Source organism: Triticum dicoccoides, chromosome 3B, assembly GCF_002162155.2.
Source record: "Triticum dicoccoides isolate Atlit2015 ecotype Zavitan chromosome 3B, WEW_v2.0, whole genome shotgun sequence".
NCBI classification, from domain to species: Eukaryota; Viridiplantae; Streptophyta; class Magnoliopsida; order Poales; family Poaceae; genus Triticum; species Triticum dicoccoides.
This window is the reverse complement of record NC_041385.1, coordinates 5,189,467-5,207,464: the sequence shown is the minus strand read 5'-3', so window position 1 is coordinate 5,207,464 and position 17,998 is coordinate 5,189,467. Positions and strand designations below refer to the sequence as shown.

The following is a 17,998-nucleotide window of genomic DNA, read 5'->3' as shown; positions in this document are numbered from 1 at the left end:
TGCAGGCGCCGGTTATAGCTGTTTCTGCAAACTGGCGCCTGCAGCGGCGCTAGCTGGGCTCGGCCCAATTCCCATTTTGCCCCCTGTTTTCGAACTCATAAGTATAGCAAACAGACACACAAGTTCAGGTAATACATTACATGGCAAACACTCTCAAATGCATGTAGAGATACATAGGCAGGCAGTTGTTACAACTCCACATGCATAGCAAGCAGGCACTCATTAAACCACACACACACGCGCGCAAATGCAGCCTGGTGGATGCACACACATAGACACTGCAGTCGCAAACCACACACGCGCGCGCGTCGGCCAGGTCTGTGTATGCAGGCACCGACCTGTCCGTCTCTTATTTGAAAGCCACAATATATATAACACAAGGTGAGAGCCACCATAAGCTCCCACATCAGGCATTGGCAACAACGCCACACAATATCATCAGTCCAAGCAAAGCACACAAGAAAACTCAACCCTCGATCCAGCAGCAGAAGCAGGAGCATCCATCCATCGTTTTGATGTAACGACGGAAGAAACGAATGCAGCAGCGCAGAGTTCACCTATGCGACGTGGGAGACGGCGAAACAAAATGGTGAGTAACTGAATGCAACCAGGAACCAGCACAATTGTACAAAGATGGACTCGGTAGTAATATGCATAGAGCGTACCTCAGAACGGAGACCCTGGGCAGCCTCTCCTTGTAGTGGCGCGAGTGGACTGGCGGTTCGAAGTGGTCGGGGCAGTGGTCGTCGTCCCACTCCAGAACGTCCCACACGTCATTCTCGATCTCAATGGTCGGCTTCTTCTCGCCTTGGCCACGGGCGCCCACGGATGGTAGCCTGCGCAGGCTCCAGCACCCCCTGATCTTGATGCTCTCGAGCGCGGGCGCCACCATCTTGACCTCGCATATCTGCTGCAGCTTCGGGAGGTCGTGTAGGTGGATGGTGGTCAGCTTCGGGAATAGTACACCGTCGTGGATGATGTGGGGGGCATTTGCGTACTTTTTGTCCAGCTCAAAGACATGCACGAGGTTGCCGCAGTGGATGATGTGGAGGGTTTTCAAGCCGTTGAAGGAGGAGACAAACACCGGGAGCACGAACTGGAGGCTGGGACAGGAGCGCAGGTGTAGGTGCTGTAAATCTTGGAAGGATTCGATGTACAAGTAAACATGGTTGGGATTTTCACTCCAAATCCAGCGGGCCATTAGGAGATCCGATGCCCACAAGGTCTCCACCATAATAAATCCATCAGACAAAACAAAGACGGTATCCAACTTTGGGCACCTCTCCACGCAGCACCACCTAAGGAAGGGACACCCGTAAGGGACACTCGTATCATGAAGAACAATGGCACGAATGGATACGTCATGCACATGCAGGGATTCCGTATAATATCCCATTAATCCACCGAGATCTCCATTCAGTTCTCTCTCCACATAGCAGCTCCCTTTAGCAATCTCTATATGCCGGTCCGACTGTGTAGTCGGAGGTTGCGGGAAAGCCTGCATCGGGGGATCGCTAACCATGCTAAGGACATCATTGTACGGGCCTGCTGGAATAATCTGTTGCAAGCTCTTTTGATCACTGGGGCCAATCTTATTCTTGCGGGTTGCTTCAAATTGAACAACTCCATCATACACAGGTGAGGAGGTGAGGTGGATATTATAAGAATAAACATCTTTAGGTGGGCCTTTACGACTTGGTCCGTCCCATCCTTTAGGTCTCAACACATCCTCAGGTGTGTCCCTTTTTAAATAAGGCCACAACAGACCCTTCAAAGAGCGAGTAAGCCTCGCATCCATAGCAACAACATGCACCTGCAACCGGAAGGATTTGATCCTGTTGATGGATGGCCGAGCACACACAATCCCAACTCGCGTGTCTATGCACACCAATTCCAGGTTAGATTTTACCTTAGAACCACTCTCATCCAACCAAATTATAGCACGAAGATGCTTGCATCCTATTAGAAATAGCCGCTTGAGCCTTGGGACTTGCACCACCATACTCTTGAAATCAAGTATTTTGATTGCAGTTTCAGAGAGGTCCAATTCTATGAGGTTGGGTAGCCAACACAAAAACAGGTTCTTCAATTGCGTGCAACCTTGTAGGGAGATCTTGGACACTCTGATATCCTTATTACCTGTTGTCGTGGATGAACGGAATTGTTTCGGAGGTAGCTCAACGGTTTGCGTCCATTGAGAAGCTGGCCCATGACCATTAAAGCTAAAATATTCGAGGGACAAAGGAAGCCCGCCAACATTTTCCAACCCATAGCAACCATCAAGTACAAGCAACCGAAGGCTACTTGTTGTTGATAGGCTTGCTGGAAGAATTTCCATGTCACTGTTGCCTGACAAGTCAAGTATTTCCATACTTGGCTTATCTATAAAAGAGTTATCAAAATCCTCTGATGTCTTCCATTGGCATGTTGGTTTGATTATTCGGAGCCTCTGGAGGTTAGGGAGCCGCCGTTGTAGGTTAGCTATATACTGCCAACCCCTGACTCCTTCTATATTTAGCTCTCTGATATTAGTCATGAGATCCATCTTTTCTTCACTTAAGATTTGATTCCATTCTGTGTAACGCAGATCCAACACCGATAGGCTATATAAATATGCCCAATCTGTATGATCATCTCCTTGACGTGTTTTATCATCTGTGCAGTTTTCCAATCCAAGGAATTTTAGGCTACGGCATTTTAGGAAAGGAGGTAATGCAAAATCAAAGGCACACCATTTGAGAACTAGCACACCAAGCTTGCTGGAATGTTCAAAAAGTACATTTGGTAAAGTTGGTGGGTGGTCAGATCTTTCAAATGCCAAGAAGAAAGATGATGTCACTGCAGGTATAGTTTGCATACGATGAACTTCTATATTCCTCGATGTGACTGATATCCAACAGTATGGGCCTTCTTTATAGACAACATCATCGTTAATTACGAGAAAAGGAAGCATCAACTGTTTCACATACCATTTAAGAACACCATCTAGCATAGAAACATCATTGCACTTCCAATTTATCTCTCGATGTAATGCATTACTAATATCCCTTGCTGTGTACCCTTGTATGATTGCATCGCATACCCAATAGTTGGAAGCATGAGACACCCAATCAAAATTGGTGGCCATGTGAAAATTGTAATGCAGAAATAACTCATAGAGACAACAATCTGCCACAATTGTTGGGTTGATGTCCAGCATACATGGGTTGCGAGCAACTATGGTAGCAGCTTCTTGATGCAGCAGACCACAAAAGTGTGACAATGACAACTCTTTGATAGAATCACGGAAACCAAGGATAGCATGCGTATATCTTAGCTTGTTTTCTACCCTTGAACGGTCATGATTCAATTCCAGGCATCTTCTACTGAAGGTCCATATCATTACATTGTTTCCATATCTTGTAAGAGGAATTCCTACGTCAACCTCTTCATCACTTCCGTTAAGGAAAATCATCATCAATTTGGTGTCCCTCAGGGTTTGATCAATCGCTTGTCCAACAATGCCTATCTCATTCCTTGAGCTTTCATCAACTTCGTTAAAGTCATCCTCTTCATCTTGCTCATCTAGACTGGCCATTACTGAAGGGTCAAGTTCCAGAGCCTCTGCAATTGCCCTCTGCATTGCTCTTCTATTTTTCCACTCAGAGCAATCTATATAAATTATTCTGTCAAAGCATAGTTCCGGAGTGGTTCTCCTGGACGGGAGCACTGCTGCTATGGATCTAAGAACAGCGGACGCCCCGAATCGATCCCAACCATCAAAATAGATGACCTTTACGTAGCTCTTGTATTTAAGAAACCGAAATATTTCCTCTCTGGCGCCATCAACATCCGTTGAATAAATGTGCTGTCAAAACATGTTAATAAGTTAGAACACTCATTTGAATCACAATTGTTAATTACAGCCAGGCCGACGGCAAAGTAGTTAGGTGAGTAGTTAGGCATACATTCTACCTATAAGATATCATATGTAACATGTAGGTGTTTTTTTTTACAACTAAGGACATTTACGTACGTGACCGTGTGCTAGCATGTGAGATATAGTACATTCAGCGGTGGAAGACGAAATAAATATTTGGTGTGGCGAAATCGATAGAGTGAAGTCAAAGAAGAGAGAGTAGAAGTACTGAATGCACTAATCAAATATATGGCATACAATACAATGTATAATAACCAAGAGAAAATGTACAACTCGCGTAACCAATTATGATAATCACACTCAGAAATTGCTTGCGCTTAAGAGATGTCATCTTTCGGTTTCCGTTTGCACGGAATTTATGTATATAGTCGCCGGAGTTTCACTCTCTTCCCGTCTGCCGACTACCGCTCTTCCTGGTATCGCTCGCCTCGTCGGTCGCCCCTGGCGAATTTCTGCAGCGCTGCAATTTCTAGCACATCTGACCGATCGATTTGACCGCTTCAAGTGCGTAGATGGTGTAATTTTGATAGTTAGAATTGATCAAACATGCATGCATTGTTGAAGTATGGCAACAGGTATTTTGTATGGACTAGCAGTTATCTGAGACTAGTCCTGGCCAGATTTTAGGAAGCGTCGAACTAGCACGCTGCTACCAAGGACATGTCCTAAACAGACTTGGATGCTAAGCTGAACCATGGGATTTGCACGGGTTATATATCTACTACATGAGTGAAGAAGTATGCTTAGTACGTGATCGCCATTACTTGTTGTGATTAGCATTATGGCCAGAATATTTTATTGTTTCCCTTGTAGGCCAAAGAGTATTTGTACGTGACATGTACATCTGGGGCTGCTAGTGCAAACTATAAACAACCGAATCATAGGAGGACATATCTTGTTGGGAAACGTTTACAGCCTGGGCACCGGCCGAAACTTCGGCCGGTCCACTCGCTCATCCCGCGCGTAGCGCTAAAGCAGGAGGGACACGTCATCCCGCGAGGGCCCGCACACCGCTCTGCTTCCTTATCCTTTCCAGCGCGGCTGCTGTCCACACACACCACATGTTCTTCCTTTCTTTCCTGGGCTTCCCACGTTGCTGCTTCTGCCTATCTACTTTTTCTCAGACGCCATTGCTGCAGAGTTGCTGCACGGGGCGCCCTCCCCCACGAAGCGCGGCGCCGCGGGAGTTGTTGCTGCTGCAAGGGATGCCATCGCCATGGCCGTGCCCTTCGCCATGGCCGAACGCGACGGGGCTGAGCACCGGCGCTACTACGACAGGGGGCCATGGCCTGCGAGCTCACAGGCCAGGGCGGCCATGGCTTATGAGCTCGAGGCATGTTACTACAACTCCAGATTTGCTTCCATGTTTGTTTTTGCTGGAACCAGTGTACTAATTTGTTACTACCGTCTTTGTTTTTTGCTGGAACTAACCAAATTTTGCTGCCATGTCTTTTTGCTGGAATCATTTTATACCACTTTTTTGCTACAACAATTTTGGTTTTTTGCTACTACCGGCACTGTCGTTTGTTACATCCTTTTTCATGAGATTGTCGAGATCCTGCGCTTGTGTGTTTTGCTACAACCTTGTACAGTTTTTGCTACAACCTTCTGCATTTTTTGCTACTACTGGAGAAGCCCCTAGCTGGACCACAAGTTATTTTTGCTACAACCGTTTTGTGGTTTGCTGCAACCAGTGTCAATTTTTGCTACCACCGACTTCTTTGATTTTTCTGGAACCAGCGCTCGATTTTTTTATTTTTGCTACCACTAGCGTTTCGATTTGCTGGAACAAGCTTCAATTTTTTTGCTACCATCAGGTTTTTGGTTTGTTGTAGCGTCGTCGATTTTTTCTAATTTTGCTACCAACGTTTTATTAATTTTTGCTGGAACTGTCAAGAATTTTTGCTACGACCGGTGAATTTTTTTGCTGCGACCGGCAAATTAAGGACAAGGAACAACACGAGCTCTACAACGGGTGCTGCGGCCGGCGACGTGAGGCTCCGCGAGCCGTCGGGGGCCTCGCCGGAGATACGCCGCGGGGGCGTTGCTGGAGCTGGGCCTTGCGCGGAGATGCGCCACGGGGGCGTTGCTGGAGCTGGGCCTCGCCGGAGATGCGCCGTGGGGGCCTTTGTTGGGAGCTGCGCGGTGCTGCGAGCCGCGGGAGATCTCGCCGGAGATGCACCGTGCTGCGAGCCGCAGGGGATCTCGCCGGAGATGCGCCATGGGGCCCGAGGAAGAAGAAGCTGGGGCGATTTGATTATTTTTTTTGGCTCCAGATTCAACCGCCGCGTGGCTCGCATCCAGCGGCTATGGCTGGACCGGCCGAAAGTTTCGGCCGGTGCGCCGGCGCCTAGCGGTGCCCTATCTTGTTCGGTTTCAGCTTTAGAGTATTACTAGCAAAAGAGCCCGTGCGTTACAACGGGGTAACTAAAATTATATTTCGCCACTTATCACAATTGCTCTGTCTCCTCATTGTCATCAACCTATTCATCCTTTCGGCCTTTTGCAAGTTTAATTATGTACACGAGTTTGTGCTTTTCATCATCATACTGAGCAAATGCCAGTTAGAAAGGAGAGGTGGAGGTCAAGGGCTACTTTGAGTGCCATCTTAATAACTGGAGCCTCGATCTGTTTTACTCTGAGTGCCATACTCGAATGAATGCGACATAAAAAATTAGTCCGTTGAAAGAAATTTTCAGGTATGCATGTATATATATATTTAAAATGTATACACATTTTTTCTGAGGAACTTTTCATATATAACATGTTATATTTGGAGTTAGTGTCTGACAGATAAATATTTTGAAGAGTATTTTAATCTGTCAGAAAAAAAGAAAGATTAAACAGGAAAAGGATGTATATATCTAGAGTCATATGTCCACGTTCAACAGATTCAGATAGAATATCGGGGGAGATGAGCGAAAAAATCGTGCATATCGTTTGTGCCTGACTCGGACGAATGAGACGTAAAAAATTAGGCCGGCGAAAGGATTTTTCAGGTACGTATGTATATTTAAAATTTACACACATTTTTCTCATGATTTTCTAATATATAACATGTCATATTTTGAGTTAGTGTTTGAAAGATAAATTCTATTCCGAGCATGTGTTTGTTTATTCGTCAAGCCACTTGTTGACATTCCAAGGAACTTGCCAGCATATATAAATTGATGGGAATTGGTATGAGATAGCAATGCAGGACTATTCTCTTATTAGTAGTACAACTTTTTTTAGACAAATTTGTAGTACAGCTTTTTTTCAAGGGAATTTGTAGTAGAGCTAAAAAGGCCCCCTCTCTTTTTTTTTTCTACCGAGCCTGCTTGCCAGGAAATTTTAAAAGTTGCCTAACAGCCCATAAGAGAAGGCCCATAATAAAAGGATCAATAGCCCATAGCTAGCAATCTGGGCCTGGCACTACGAGCGCAAGGGCATCTTCACGGTCAGGTCGGCATACAAACTCATGTCATCCATTAAACAGCAGCGCACGGATTGGCTTGAACACGCCGAGGGTCATTCACGGCCCACGGCGGATCACCGGTCTTGGTCTACACTATGGGGTGCCGCAGTCCCATCGAAGGTACGGGTGTTCGCATGGAGACTAGCCCAGAGTTCAATACCAACGGGAGAAGTCAGAAAAACACCGAAGCATGGCTGATTCAGCAGAGTGCGGGATCTGTCATGCGGCGATCGATACATGACATCACTCCCTTTTTGACTGCCGCATGGCACGCTGTGTTTGGGCCCTATTGGACGAGGATCTTACGGAAACAGTTATATCAAACAGGGAGCAGGATGCCAAACTTTGGATGCTATGGTTGGTTGACACACTTCCTTCGGCTGATCTAGCAAGGGTTTTGGTGACAATGTGGGCCATATGGTGGGCAAGGCGCCGAGCTATCCACGACGATCAGTACCAGAGCCCACTGAGCACCCACACTTTCATTGAGAAGTTTCTGCTGGAGCTAGAGATGTTACCGATCAAGAATACATGTACCAAGGACCTACTTGCAACGCCTGGGGACTTGCATGCAAACCCCAGGGACCTGCATGCAATCAGAAGAAGACCAAGGGTCCCGCCCCCACATGCGTGGCTCCCGCCTGAGAATCATGATGTAAAGTTCAATGTAGATGCAGGCTTTTCGAAGGTTGGTGATCGCGCGGCGGCAGCAGTCGTATGCAGGGACAAAGGAGGAAAGTATTTGGGAGCCTCGGCCATCATCTACGACGGTCGCCTCGACCCAACCATCCTCGAAGCACAGGCATGCTGCGAGGCGCTCCACCTCGCCGCAGATCTGCAGGTTCAATCATTTTGCGTGGCTTCTGATTGCCTGGAGGTAATAAGGAACATTCACGATGAAGTCCCTTGTCGATATTTTTCCATCCTTCATGATATCAAGCACGAGAGAAACCACTTTGAAGATGTAAAGTTTCTTCATGAGAATAGAAAGCACAATGGAGAAGCACATGCTTTAGCAAAGGCAGCAGCCTCTCTTAGCACCGGGCGCCATGTGTGGCTTAGTATTTTGCCCGACATAATCTGTATCCCCATGTGTTTGAACTTCTAATAAAGGATACAATTGCTCAAAAAAAACTAGCAATTTGATTTTGTACGAGCGAGGCTAGCGTGCGACATTGGACGTCCTGGCTAGCGAGGCTAGCCTGCGACGTATTAACTTTTATTAGTATCACCTCGCATATATGTTTTAAATTTAAACCAAAAGCGTAAATTCACGGGAAAAAACGTATTATGACGGTGAACCCGACGGAGTCAATCTGTGCATTATTATGAGGGAAAGATTCTTAGAGCAACTCTAGCAGGCCCCGCAAAAAATTCGACCCGCAAAACGCGTTTGCGGTTCCACGAAGATCGCGGTTGCGGGTCGAAAACATGCGTGGCCGAACAGAACCCATATCAAAACCTGCATACTTTGAAAAAACACTTTCGCGGAAGAAATTGCGCAAACATAGTTCATCACATACTACATAGTTCATCATATGATCAACAAATTACAAGCATAGTTATACTACATACTACGTTAAACTAGTAATAGAGGGGTCAGATCTGACGGCGGCGAGGTCGCGGAAAATGGACGACGCCGTGGAAGAGCCAGACGCTCAATCCTCCTCGCCGGAGCTACACAGGTCGACGTACTTTGCCGCTTGCTCCGCGCGGATGTGGCGCCACTCCTCAGCCTTCTCGTTGGCGGCGACGTTGGCGGCGACCACCTGCCGCCACTAGAGGGCTTCGAGCTCCTCGGCGTGGCGCCGGCGCTCCTCCTCCTCGCGCACGCTCCGCTCGGCGATTGCGGCGGCGACGGCGTCGAAGTCCGCGATGTAGTCCTCCGGCCCAACGACTCCGCGGCGGCCGAGCAGAGCGGGCTCCTCGGGCTCCTCCTTCACCGGGGTGAAGGCGAACGGCGCCGGCGGCTCCTGCTCCTCCTCGTTGTCCGACCACTCCCTCTTCACGGGGAGGAAGCCCGCGCCGGAGGACGAGGAGGATCCGGCATAGGAAGATCTCGCAGAGGAGAAGGACGCGCTACGGCGGTCGTGCTCCTCCATCTCGCGGCGGTTGAAGCTCACCGGCGGCGACATTCCACGGTTGGTCCACCTCCGGGCGCCGCGCTTCCTCACGCCGTCCGCCCGGACGCGCCGCTCGCGCTCCGGGTCGCGCTCACGGCCGGATCTGCTACCGGAACCGCGTCCGGAGCTCCACATTCGCCCCCACATGGCGGCTGGAGGCGGGGCGGGTGGTCGCTAGCGGCGAGAAATTGGGAGAGGGGAAAGGGGAATCGGGTGGCTCGCGGCGACGGGGGGATATGGTTTGGACCCGCAAAAGGGTCGCGGACGCAGTTAGACTGCTCGGGGCGTGCGGTTTGTCGGCTGCGGCAAAAAAAATTGCGGGCCGGGCGAGTATGCGGTCTCTGTTCTGGCTGGAAAATTGGGCTGAGCCCGCATACTCGCCGGAAATTTTGCGGGCCAGACGTTTTGCGGGGTCTGCTAGAGTTGCTCTTATACGCAAGCCCAACGTGCCATATAAATGTGCCATCGTACAAGTATCGTAGGTGATTCTATCATATGCAAAGTAATTTCATGTCAAGGCCGTGTGGCCGATTGAGAGAGACCAATAAATCTATTTAGAAAAATATACTACTTTCATCTACGTTTGTCACTTGCTCGCTTTCTCTGCTGAGCCCTAGGGTTTGATTGACCTTTCTTGTTTTACACTGAAAAATGGTCGTCTCTCCTCTACGAAGGCAAGGAATCTTCGTTGCTTTGCTCGAAAAGCAATTGCCCGTCATCACGAAAGTACGATATTTATCGTGGTGTTATGCAGAAATTTCGCGTGGCAACACAATTTGGTGACTCCGCTGAGGACCGAGAAGAAGAAGAGGCACACGATGAACTCCGAAACCAGAAATGGGAGCGACATCGACCTAGAGAACATCATCGCCGTCACACTTGACGATCTGCCGAAAGATGATCGGAATGAACTTGAACGGGAGCTTGAGGAAGAGAAGGTTGAAAGGCTAAAACTGAAGTTGGCTGGATACCAGAAGAAGAGGAACGCCGTCGTCAAAAAGTAGCTCTGAGCCCTTCCGGTGCATTGAACACTGAGGTAAAAAAACTAAACCAACGAAATTGCTCATTTAATTGATGTGTCCGTAGCTAGTAACTACAGTTCTGATATAAAAAATACGGCATGTACAATTACCCAAACAGTATTTTTGAGAATTTACCTCGTCATATTCGTTTGTTAGTGTTGCAAATTAATGATGGATATTCTAAGAAAATGCTGATGCCTCTGGAAAATAATGGATTCATTAATTTCCCTAGTAATATTCATACTGGTGCATTGGCTGCGTAACCTCATGTTCCTTTAGATAATGTTCAAGGTGGCCCGAACTATGCCAGCAGTTCAGCCAATAACTTTGTACCTAGCGTTGCTTCTCTTATTGCTTCAACTTCAGTTCCACAAAATTACAGCAGTGATAACCAAAGCGTTGGCTTAAATTTTAATTTGCAGCCACCTATTTACCAGACATTAACATATAATACACCACCGTTGCTGTCTGTTGGTATCGGGGTTCCGTATGCCGGTACCTAATTCATATTTTAATTGGTCTCAGTTGCAAACATCACATGCTCAAATTTCTTTGCGAGAGTTTTCACCGAGTGCTTGCGTTCCATCTACTCCACAAATCAGTTCTCTATAGCCCAATGATAGTTTTTCAAAGACCAGCTTGCTAGTAGACTTAAGGGTAAAGCACGTGTATATCAAATACCATATCCTCATGGTTTTAGGATTCCAGATTTTGTTAATTTTACAGGGAAGATGGTAGATCTACTTTTGAGCATGTAGGACAATTTTTTAACACAATGCTATGAGGTCCGCACATCGGATGTTTATAGGGTTAAATTATTTCCTTTGTCTTTATCCGGTACTGCATTTACTTGGTTTACATTGTTTGCTCCTAATTCTATTTCAACATGGGCACAACTGGAGCAAAAAATTCATGAGTATTTTTTTGACGGTTTAAACTGAACTTCAACTTTCAGATTTAACAACTACAAAAACCACTTCAAACCTGTATTGTGCTTTTATTTAGTACTCCCTATGTTCCTAAATGTTTGTCTTTCTAGAGATTTCAACAAATGAGTACATACGGAGCAAAATTAGTGAATCTACACTCTAAAGTATGTCCATATACATCCGTATGTGGTAGTCCATTTGAAATCTTTAAAATGACAAATATTTAGGAACGGAGGGAGTATATAATAGAAGATTCCGCCTTGGTCACAGCGTTTTGGCTCGGAGGGAGTACTAGTGACCGATCCATTTTTTCACAATACAGTAATTAATCGAGTGGAACTAGAAACATCAAAAGTAACAACAGGATGTGTGATCAGTGATGCGTGCATTTCAAAAAAGGTGAAGAAGATAATTATTATATTTGATCTTGGACCCTTCTGGCGTATCAAATCCTTTAGCAGAGAGAGATTTAGTATGCCTACTATTTCAGAGTGAAGTGATTGTAATGCCAGTCAGTCCTCGCCACGCTCTAGCTAGCTATATACTCCCTCCGTCCCAAAAAATAAGTGTCGGTGATTTAGTACAAAGTTATACTAAATCAGCAAGCTTATTTTGAGTCGGAGGGAGTGCTTAGTTGTGTGTTAGCGTGCCAAGGCCATTTCACAGCCAATAATTTCCCTCACAATCAGTGAGAAAGACACTGCATGCATGTACTACTTTGTGACCGTAAAATGCATAAGAGTATTACCTGCGTCAGAAGATGACTACTCATGATGAATTCCTCTGACGAAGATCAAGAGAGAAAGCCAGCAGCAAATTTAATCAAACTTTAGCTGATGAGGACTCATGATGAATCCCTCCATCGATGACCAAGAGAGAAAACCAAGCAGCGAATTTAACCAATATTAAACTGATGAGGACTCATGATGAATATATTCCTCTGTCAAAGACGAGGAGAGGAAAGCCACAAGAGATCCGATCTGTCTAACCCATCAGTCCAAGATCGCTCTTGCCACACCGCCTGCATACGCAACAACAACATGTTACGTTTGTGTTTCACCGTTTTTAACCAGCGGTGGTAAAGGAACATGCGAAGGTTTAATATGGCAGAAGTTTTAGAGGTTACGAATTAACAAAGGAAGATAGCAGATGGTACTATATTACTAATTAGTGATAGGTAAATAAATACCTTGATAGCAGACAAGAGCAGCTTGACAAAACAGAAGCGAAGACCTTCTCACTGCTAATGCACCCCTAATCCAGAGAAGAAATGCGAGAGCAGATCGAGAAGGAGTAGAACAAATTGGCTCCTCCTATTTTGTAATCAAATAGTGCACGAACTATTACTGGCTGCGCCCAGGGTCCTTTGCTTGTAGCTGCATGCATATATACCCTACTTTCTCTTTGCCAAAGCATGACGCAACATATATGCATTCTTTTGCTTTGTTTTTACTTTTGCTTTTCCCTTTTCTTTTCTAAAGATGATTCAGATGCAGATGCTCTTGCAGGTTTGATCGCCGCGGTAGTTTGCGCCAGGGAAAACCATTGCACAGCAAAGCGCAGCAATTCAATCATTCATTCTCCTTTGTTTTTGAAGGTAACTAAACAGCAGCATCATGATGGCTCCGACCAGATCTGAGCACACATTTACCATTCATCGGACAAAGATAGCGGATTTACAGGTGCTAATGTCTTTTTTACTCTCTCTGTTTTAGAATGGATAACATTTGTTTTCGTATTGGCGCGATCTCCAGCAAACATCCTTATCCATTGATACCAGTGAATATATCTTTATTTGGTGCTAGCTAGTGATGTTATCTTCAAATTATGAATCCAATAAAGTTCCATACATTTACAGTCAAACCCGAAGAGATTTGACTACACAAGTATTCTAGGAAGTCATATGTAATTTGGAGTAGAGGTAGTGCTTTGGATGAAACAAAAAATAACAATTGAACGATTTTACAAGTTGCAACATAAAAATTAATCGGTCGATGATTCTTGGAACACATGAAAAGCCTTAATAAAAAATACAAATAAAACCTGAAAATGGATTAAAAATAAAGAAATAATTGACACGAAAACAAAATAACTCATACAAAAAAATTCATTTCAGGTATAAAACCATTCCCACAAGTAAAACCATTGAGCAATAATTGCATTTTTTTTGTGATATTACTCCTTTTTGTGGGGGAATTGTCATATTACTTTTACTATGTAAAACTACAGGTTCGTATGGCTCCCTGCATCTTTTTCCTGCAGAGGCCATAGGCAACAAAGTTTCCTTACAAAGTTTGAATGGCGAAAAACAATGCGCGGTTTTCTGTTCCTTAATTTGCACGTACGACGGAGGTAGTTCTCTTCTTTTCGTGCGATACAACATACAAATTAGTCGATTGGCTTGTTCGCACTTTGCAAGCAGGCTCAATATTATGTCTAGGTCAACAGACTTTGAAAACGAAAATACAATATTTTTTTTAATCTTTGTTTTCCCTCGAACAGAAAATCAGATTTTTCTTCTTCTTCTTCTATATAATCTTCTGTTCTTCTTGGAGCATACACTATGAGATCCATCCCACTACACGCCAAAAGTAAACAATACAGCTGTCTGTAGCGCGGTACATGCAGCAACCGATGCCATGCAAGCGGGGTGCACCGTGCACGTAGAACGGCTAACTAGCTAGTTCGTTCCAGGTGCTCCGGCGACGACCACCCGGCTGGACGCGCCCCTGCCACCGCAGAGGAAGCCCACGACCGCGTCGGACTGCCGGACGGCTTTGTTGAAGAGTGCGCCGAGCAGCATGCCGGCGTCGGGCACGATGACGTAGATCCAAATGGAGGTGTACCGGCCGAACACGATCGCCGGGCCCAGGCTCCCCACCGGGTTCATCGACCCTCCCGACACCGGCCCGATCACCAGGGACGTGAATTTTTAGAGCACTTGCACCCCGACTCTGCTATCATACCTCTCTAATATCGCTTTAAGATTCGTGCGACACAACTAACTTTTTATATGAAATTTTTTCTTTTTTGTTTCTCCCACATAGTAGAACATATCTTGAAGCTCAAACCTATGCAGCTTGGCAAAGCTTTCTAAGTAGAATCTAAGATAAATCTTTCAATTTTTTTTGTCAAACATAAATATACAAAATACGTTTTTCTATACATTCAAGTACACACTAGTTAGTATTAACTCCGTCTGGGTTTATTAGTTTTCATAGTATTTTGACTAGCAAACAAAATATAAACGCATGTCATAAAAATTGTATTGTTGGATTCATATTTGAATGTAGTTTCCAGTGACATTATTTTTGAACCCTCATCAGTGCCGCATGACTGTTAGTGCCCGCCTTCTGGGTCTCGTCGAGGGCAAAGAGTGCCTCCGGGCTGATGAATTATATAATACTTTGATATTGTGAGCAGATGAAATTTAATGTTTTTATTTGAGATATTTTTTATTTAAAATGAGTAAATAGCATAAAACTACTACTACTTTACAGGCTAGGGTTCCAAAAAACTACCATTTTTTAATTTTTTACAGATAACTACCAAATGAGGGGTCGGCTGTTTCAAAAAACCCAAAAAGCTGAGTGCTTATCAATTGATTGTGATTATGACAGGTGGGCCCTATGCGTAAGAGCTCTAATTGTTTGACCGTTTGTTTGACCGTTAGGTGTGGGCCTGCACACAAATTTAAGAAAGCAATCTGGTCCCTGTTTTTTTTGTAAAAAGCAATCGGGTCCCTGCTCTCAGACAAGGATCCATTGTTGCTCCTCTCGCTCCCGAGCTGGACCTCGCGGCTCCGCCTCCTCCGACCGGTGAGCCGCCCGCCGTCGGCGCTCACCGGGGCTCAACCCTGGCCGTTGCCCCGCCTCACCTCCTTCTCTCCTACCTCTCTACGCCCGCCGCCTAGCCGTGCTGCACGACGCCGCCGGGCCAGTGGCTGCATCTACACCGGCTCCCCATGGCGGGCTCAGGCCATCGCGAGCCGCACGCCATGGCTAGGGGCTCAGGCCGTCGCCAGCCGCGCCATGGCCAGTGGCTCAGGCCGCCACCAGTCGCGCGCCATGGCCAGGAGCGCGCCGACGAGCAAGGGCGCCGCCAGCCGCGCCATGGCCAGGGGCTCGGGCCGCCACCAGCCGCGCGCCATGGCTAGGAGCTCCTCCACCTAGCCCGTCGGCCGACTAGAGAAGCCCGCCGTCGCGACGAGGAACGCGATGGCCGAGCCGCCGCCTTTCGCTTGGCCAGCGATCTGGCCGCCGGCGAGCTGCCGGCGCAGTTCTTGATTGCTTTTTGCAGAAAATATCAAGGACCCGATTGCTTTTTTCAGAAAACATCAGGGACCTTATTGCTTTAAAAAAAAGAAATAGGGACCTGATTGCTTTTTTTAAAACTTACATAGATACTGACATGTGGACCCTACATGTAAGGTAACAGTCAAACAAACGGTCAAACAAACGGTTCTCTTATGTGCGGGTCCCACCTGTCATAATCACGATCAATTGATAAGCACTCAGCGTTTTGGGTTTTTTGAAACAGCCGACCCCGTGTTTGGTAGTTATCTGAGAAAAATTAAAAACCGGCAGTTTTTTGGAACCCCTAGCCTGTAAAGTAGTAGTTTTATACTATTTACTCATTTGAAAAGGTGTGGCTGAAGTCTGCGGCTGTAGCATTGCTGCTGCGTGACCGTTAGCCCTTTTTACATCATCTGATGGGGCACTAGGTTTAGATCATCAATTATATAACATTATCTGTTGGAGACGAAAGTTTTTTGAGACGATGTAGTAAAGTTATACATTTAGTGCTTTTTGGTGATGTATTTTACACCATCCATGCTCTTACAAGTGGACTACAGCAACCGATGCCACTTCCGAACAGCTAGCTGGCTGGCTAGTTCGTTCCAGGTGCTCCGGTGACGGACCGGCCAACGACGACCACCCTGCTGGACGCGCCCCTACCGCCGCAGAGGAAGCCCACAATCGCGTCGGACTGCCGGACGGTCTTGTTGAAGAGCGCACCGAGCAGCATGCCGGCGACGGGAGCGACGACGTAGATCCAGATGGATGTGTAGCGCCCGAAGACGATCGCCGGGCCCAGGCTCCTTGCCGGATTCATCGAGCCTCCCGACACGGGCCCGATGACCAGGCCCAGCGTCCCGACCGTCGCCCCGATGGCGATCCCTACCACCGCCTTGCTCTGCATGGAAGCCAAGCATCAATAATGGAAGCGATGGATCAGGTACCCGCCTAAAGTTTCGTCTCCGGCTCGCATGTATGTAAATGTAAATGTTTGGAAACGTGTAGTTACGGCGTTGCTTCTGGCGACGGTGGAGATGACGATCATGAGCACGGCGGAGGCGAGGAGCTCGAGGAGGAAGGGGAGCCGGGCGCCGGCCTCGGGGGGCCTGGGCACGGTGCCGTAGAAGTTGTCGTCGTGCGGCCTCATGATGGCGTTGACGGAGAGGCAGGCGAGCACGGAGGCGCCGATCTGCGTGGCGACGTAGAGCGGGAGCTTGCGCCAGGGGAAGTAGCGGAAGGCGGCGAAGGTGAGGGTGACGGCGGGGTTGAGGTGCGCGGGGCCCATCCAGCCGAGCACGAAGGCGACGGTGAGGGCGACGACGAGGCAGACGGTGGGGAAGGTGAGGCCGTGGTGCATCTCCTGCATCAGCGCCGCCACGCACGACCAGAACACCATCAGGAACGTCGCCACGCCCTCCAGCAACAGCTTCATCATAGTAATTCACAGAGATCAACTGTTCATTAATACACTGACTGATGACGCTGTCAGATTATTATGCTCAGAAACGCTGTAAATTAATTGACGGTCTCGATGCTCAGCTCGTCCCTCTGCAAGGCGTGAACGCAGAGCATTGCGTCACTAGTACCTCCCGGATGAGGTGGCCAACGGCTAGGCCCTTGGTGGCGTGTCCGGCAGCCGGCGCCGACTCCTGGCCGCGGCGAGCCTGCTCTAGGTCCGGCGCGTTCGCCGCGCCGTCGCCGCCCACCGTGTTCGTCTTGTCAAGATCCATCGTGGGTTCCAGTGCACCAAGAGCTAGCTAGCTAGCTAGCACCGTCAGTTCATTCTCTCGTGTGTTCCGTTGCTCCCCACGCCATTGATCCGGCCGCCAATATAGTCGTCTCGTGTCGACCACCCACCGTGTGTGATGGGCAAATTGGTTGCGTTGGAACAGAGCAGCCCTCGCACGCTCTTGGCATGTGGAGGAGGAACTGATGCTACGGGAGTGTACGTACGTGCCGGATCGATCAACTGAATTAACCGACCCACCGCTGCACTCGCTTTGTGTGGATCCTTCTTCCACTTGTTCTCAGAACAGACTCCTAGTCGTCTCACAAGAGAAAAAAAAAGTTAAATATACCATGAGTGCTTTAACTTGTCCACAACGGTCAGTTTGGTACCCAAAACTTGCAAAATACTACATAAGAGTGGCCTCGTAACTTGTTTTACCAATAATGCTAAACATACAAAGAGTTACATGCAATTACATGCTGACTAGGATTTTTTCCATCTACTAACCAATCACAAAGTTG

General features: G+C 47.2%; 2 protein-coding genes across 2 annotated transcripts; both read right to left on the bottom strand.

Annotated features, from left to right (window-relative positions):
• Positions 1 to 209: 209 nt before the first annotated feature.
• LOC119274276 lies at positions 210 to 12,450 on the bottom strand. Its single transcript, XM_037554951.1, has 3 exons — positions 12,199 to 12,450; positions 666 to 3,847; positions 210 to 557 (listed from the first exon to the last, which is right to left on the bottom strand). Exons 1-3 carry the CDS (start codon positions 12,220 to 12,222, stop codon positions 554 to 556), a joined length of 3,210 nt encoding a protein of 1,069 aa, XP_037410848.1. The 5' UTR covers positions 12,223 to 12,450; the 3' UTR covers positions 210 to 553.
• A 3,704-nt stretch (positions 12,451 to 16,154) lies between these two features.
• Positions 16,155 to 17,628, bottom strand: LOC119280428 (aquaporin NIP4-1-like). The gene is made up of 3 exons (XM_037561278.1): positions 17,335 to 17,628; positions 16,758 to 17,174; positions 16,155 to 16,646 (listed from the first exon to the last, which is right to left on the bottom strand). Exons 1-3 carry the CDS (start codon positions 17,476 to 17,478, stop codon positions 16,341 to 16,343), a joined length of 867 nt encoding a protein of 288 aa, XP_037417175.1. The 5' UTR covers positions 17,479 to 17,628; the 3' UTR covers positions 16,155 to 16,340.
• Positions 17,629 to 17,998: the final 370 nt, after the last annotated feature.

Coding starts and splice junctions, on each gene's coding strand:
- LOC119274276 (XM_037554951.1), bottom strand. CDS start 12,222: ATGAGTAGTCATCTTCTGACGCAG. Junction 3,848..12,198: donor GTAGTCATCTTCTGACGCAG/GTAATACTCTTA, acceptor ATGTTTTGACAG/CACATTTATTCAACGGATGT.
- LOC119280428 (XM_037561278.1), bottom strand. CDS start 17,478: ATGGATCTTGACAAGACGAACACGGTGGGCGGCGACGGCGCGGCGAAC. Junction 17,175..17,334: donor TTGGCCACCTCATCCGGGAG/GTACTAGTGACG, acceptor ACTATGATGAAG/CTGTTGCTGGAGGGCGTGGC. Junction 16,647..16,757: donor CCGTCGCCAGAAGCAACGCC/GTAACTACACGT, acceptor GCTTCCATGCAG/AGCAAGGCGGTGGTAGGGAT.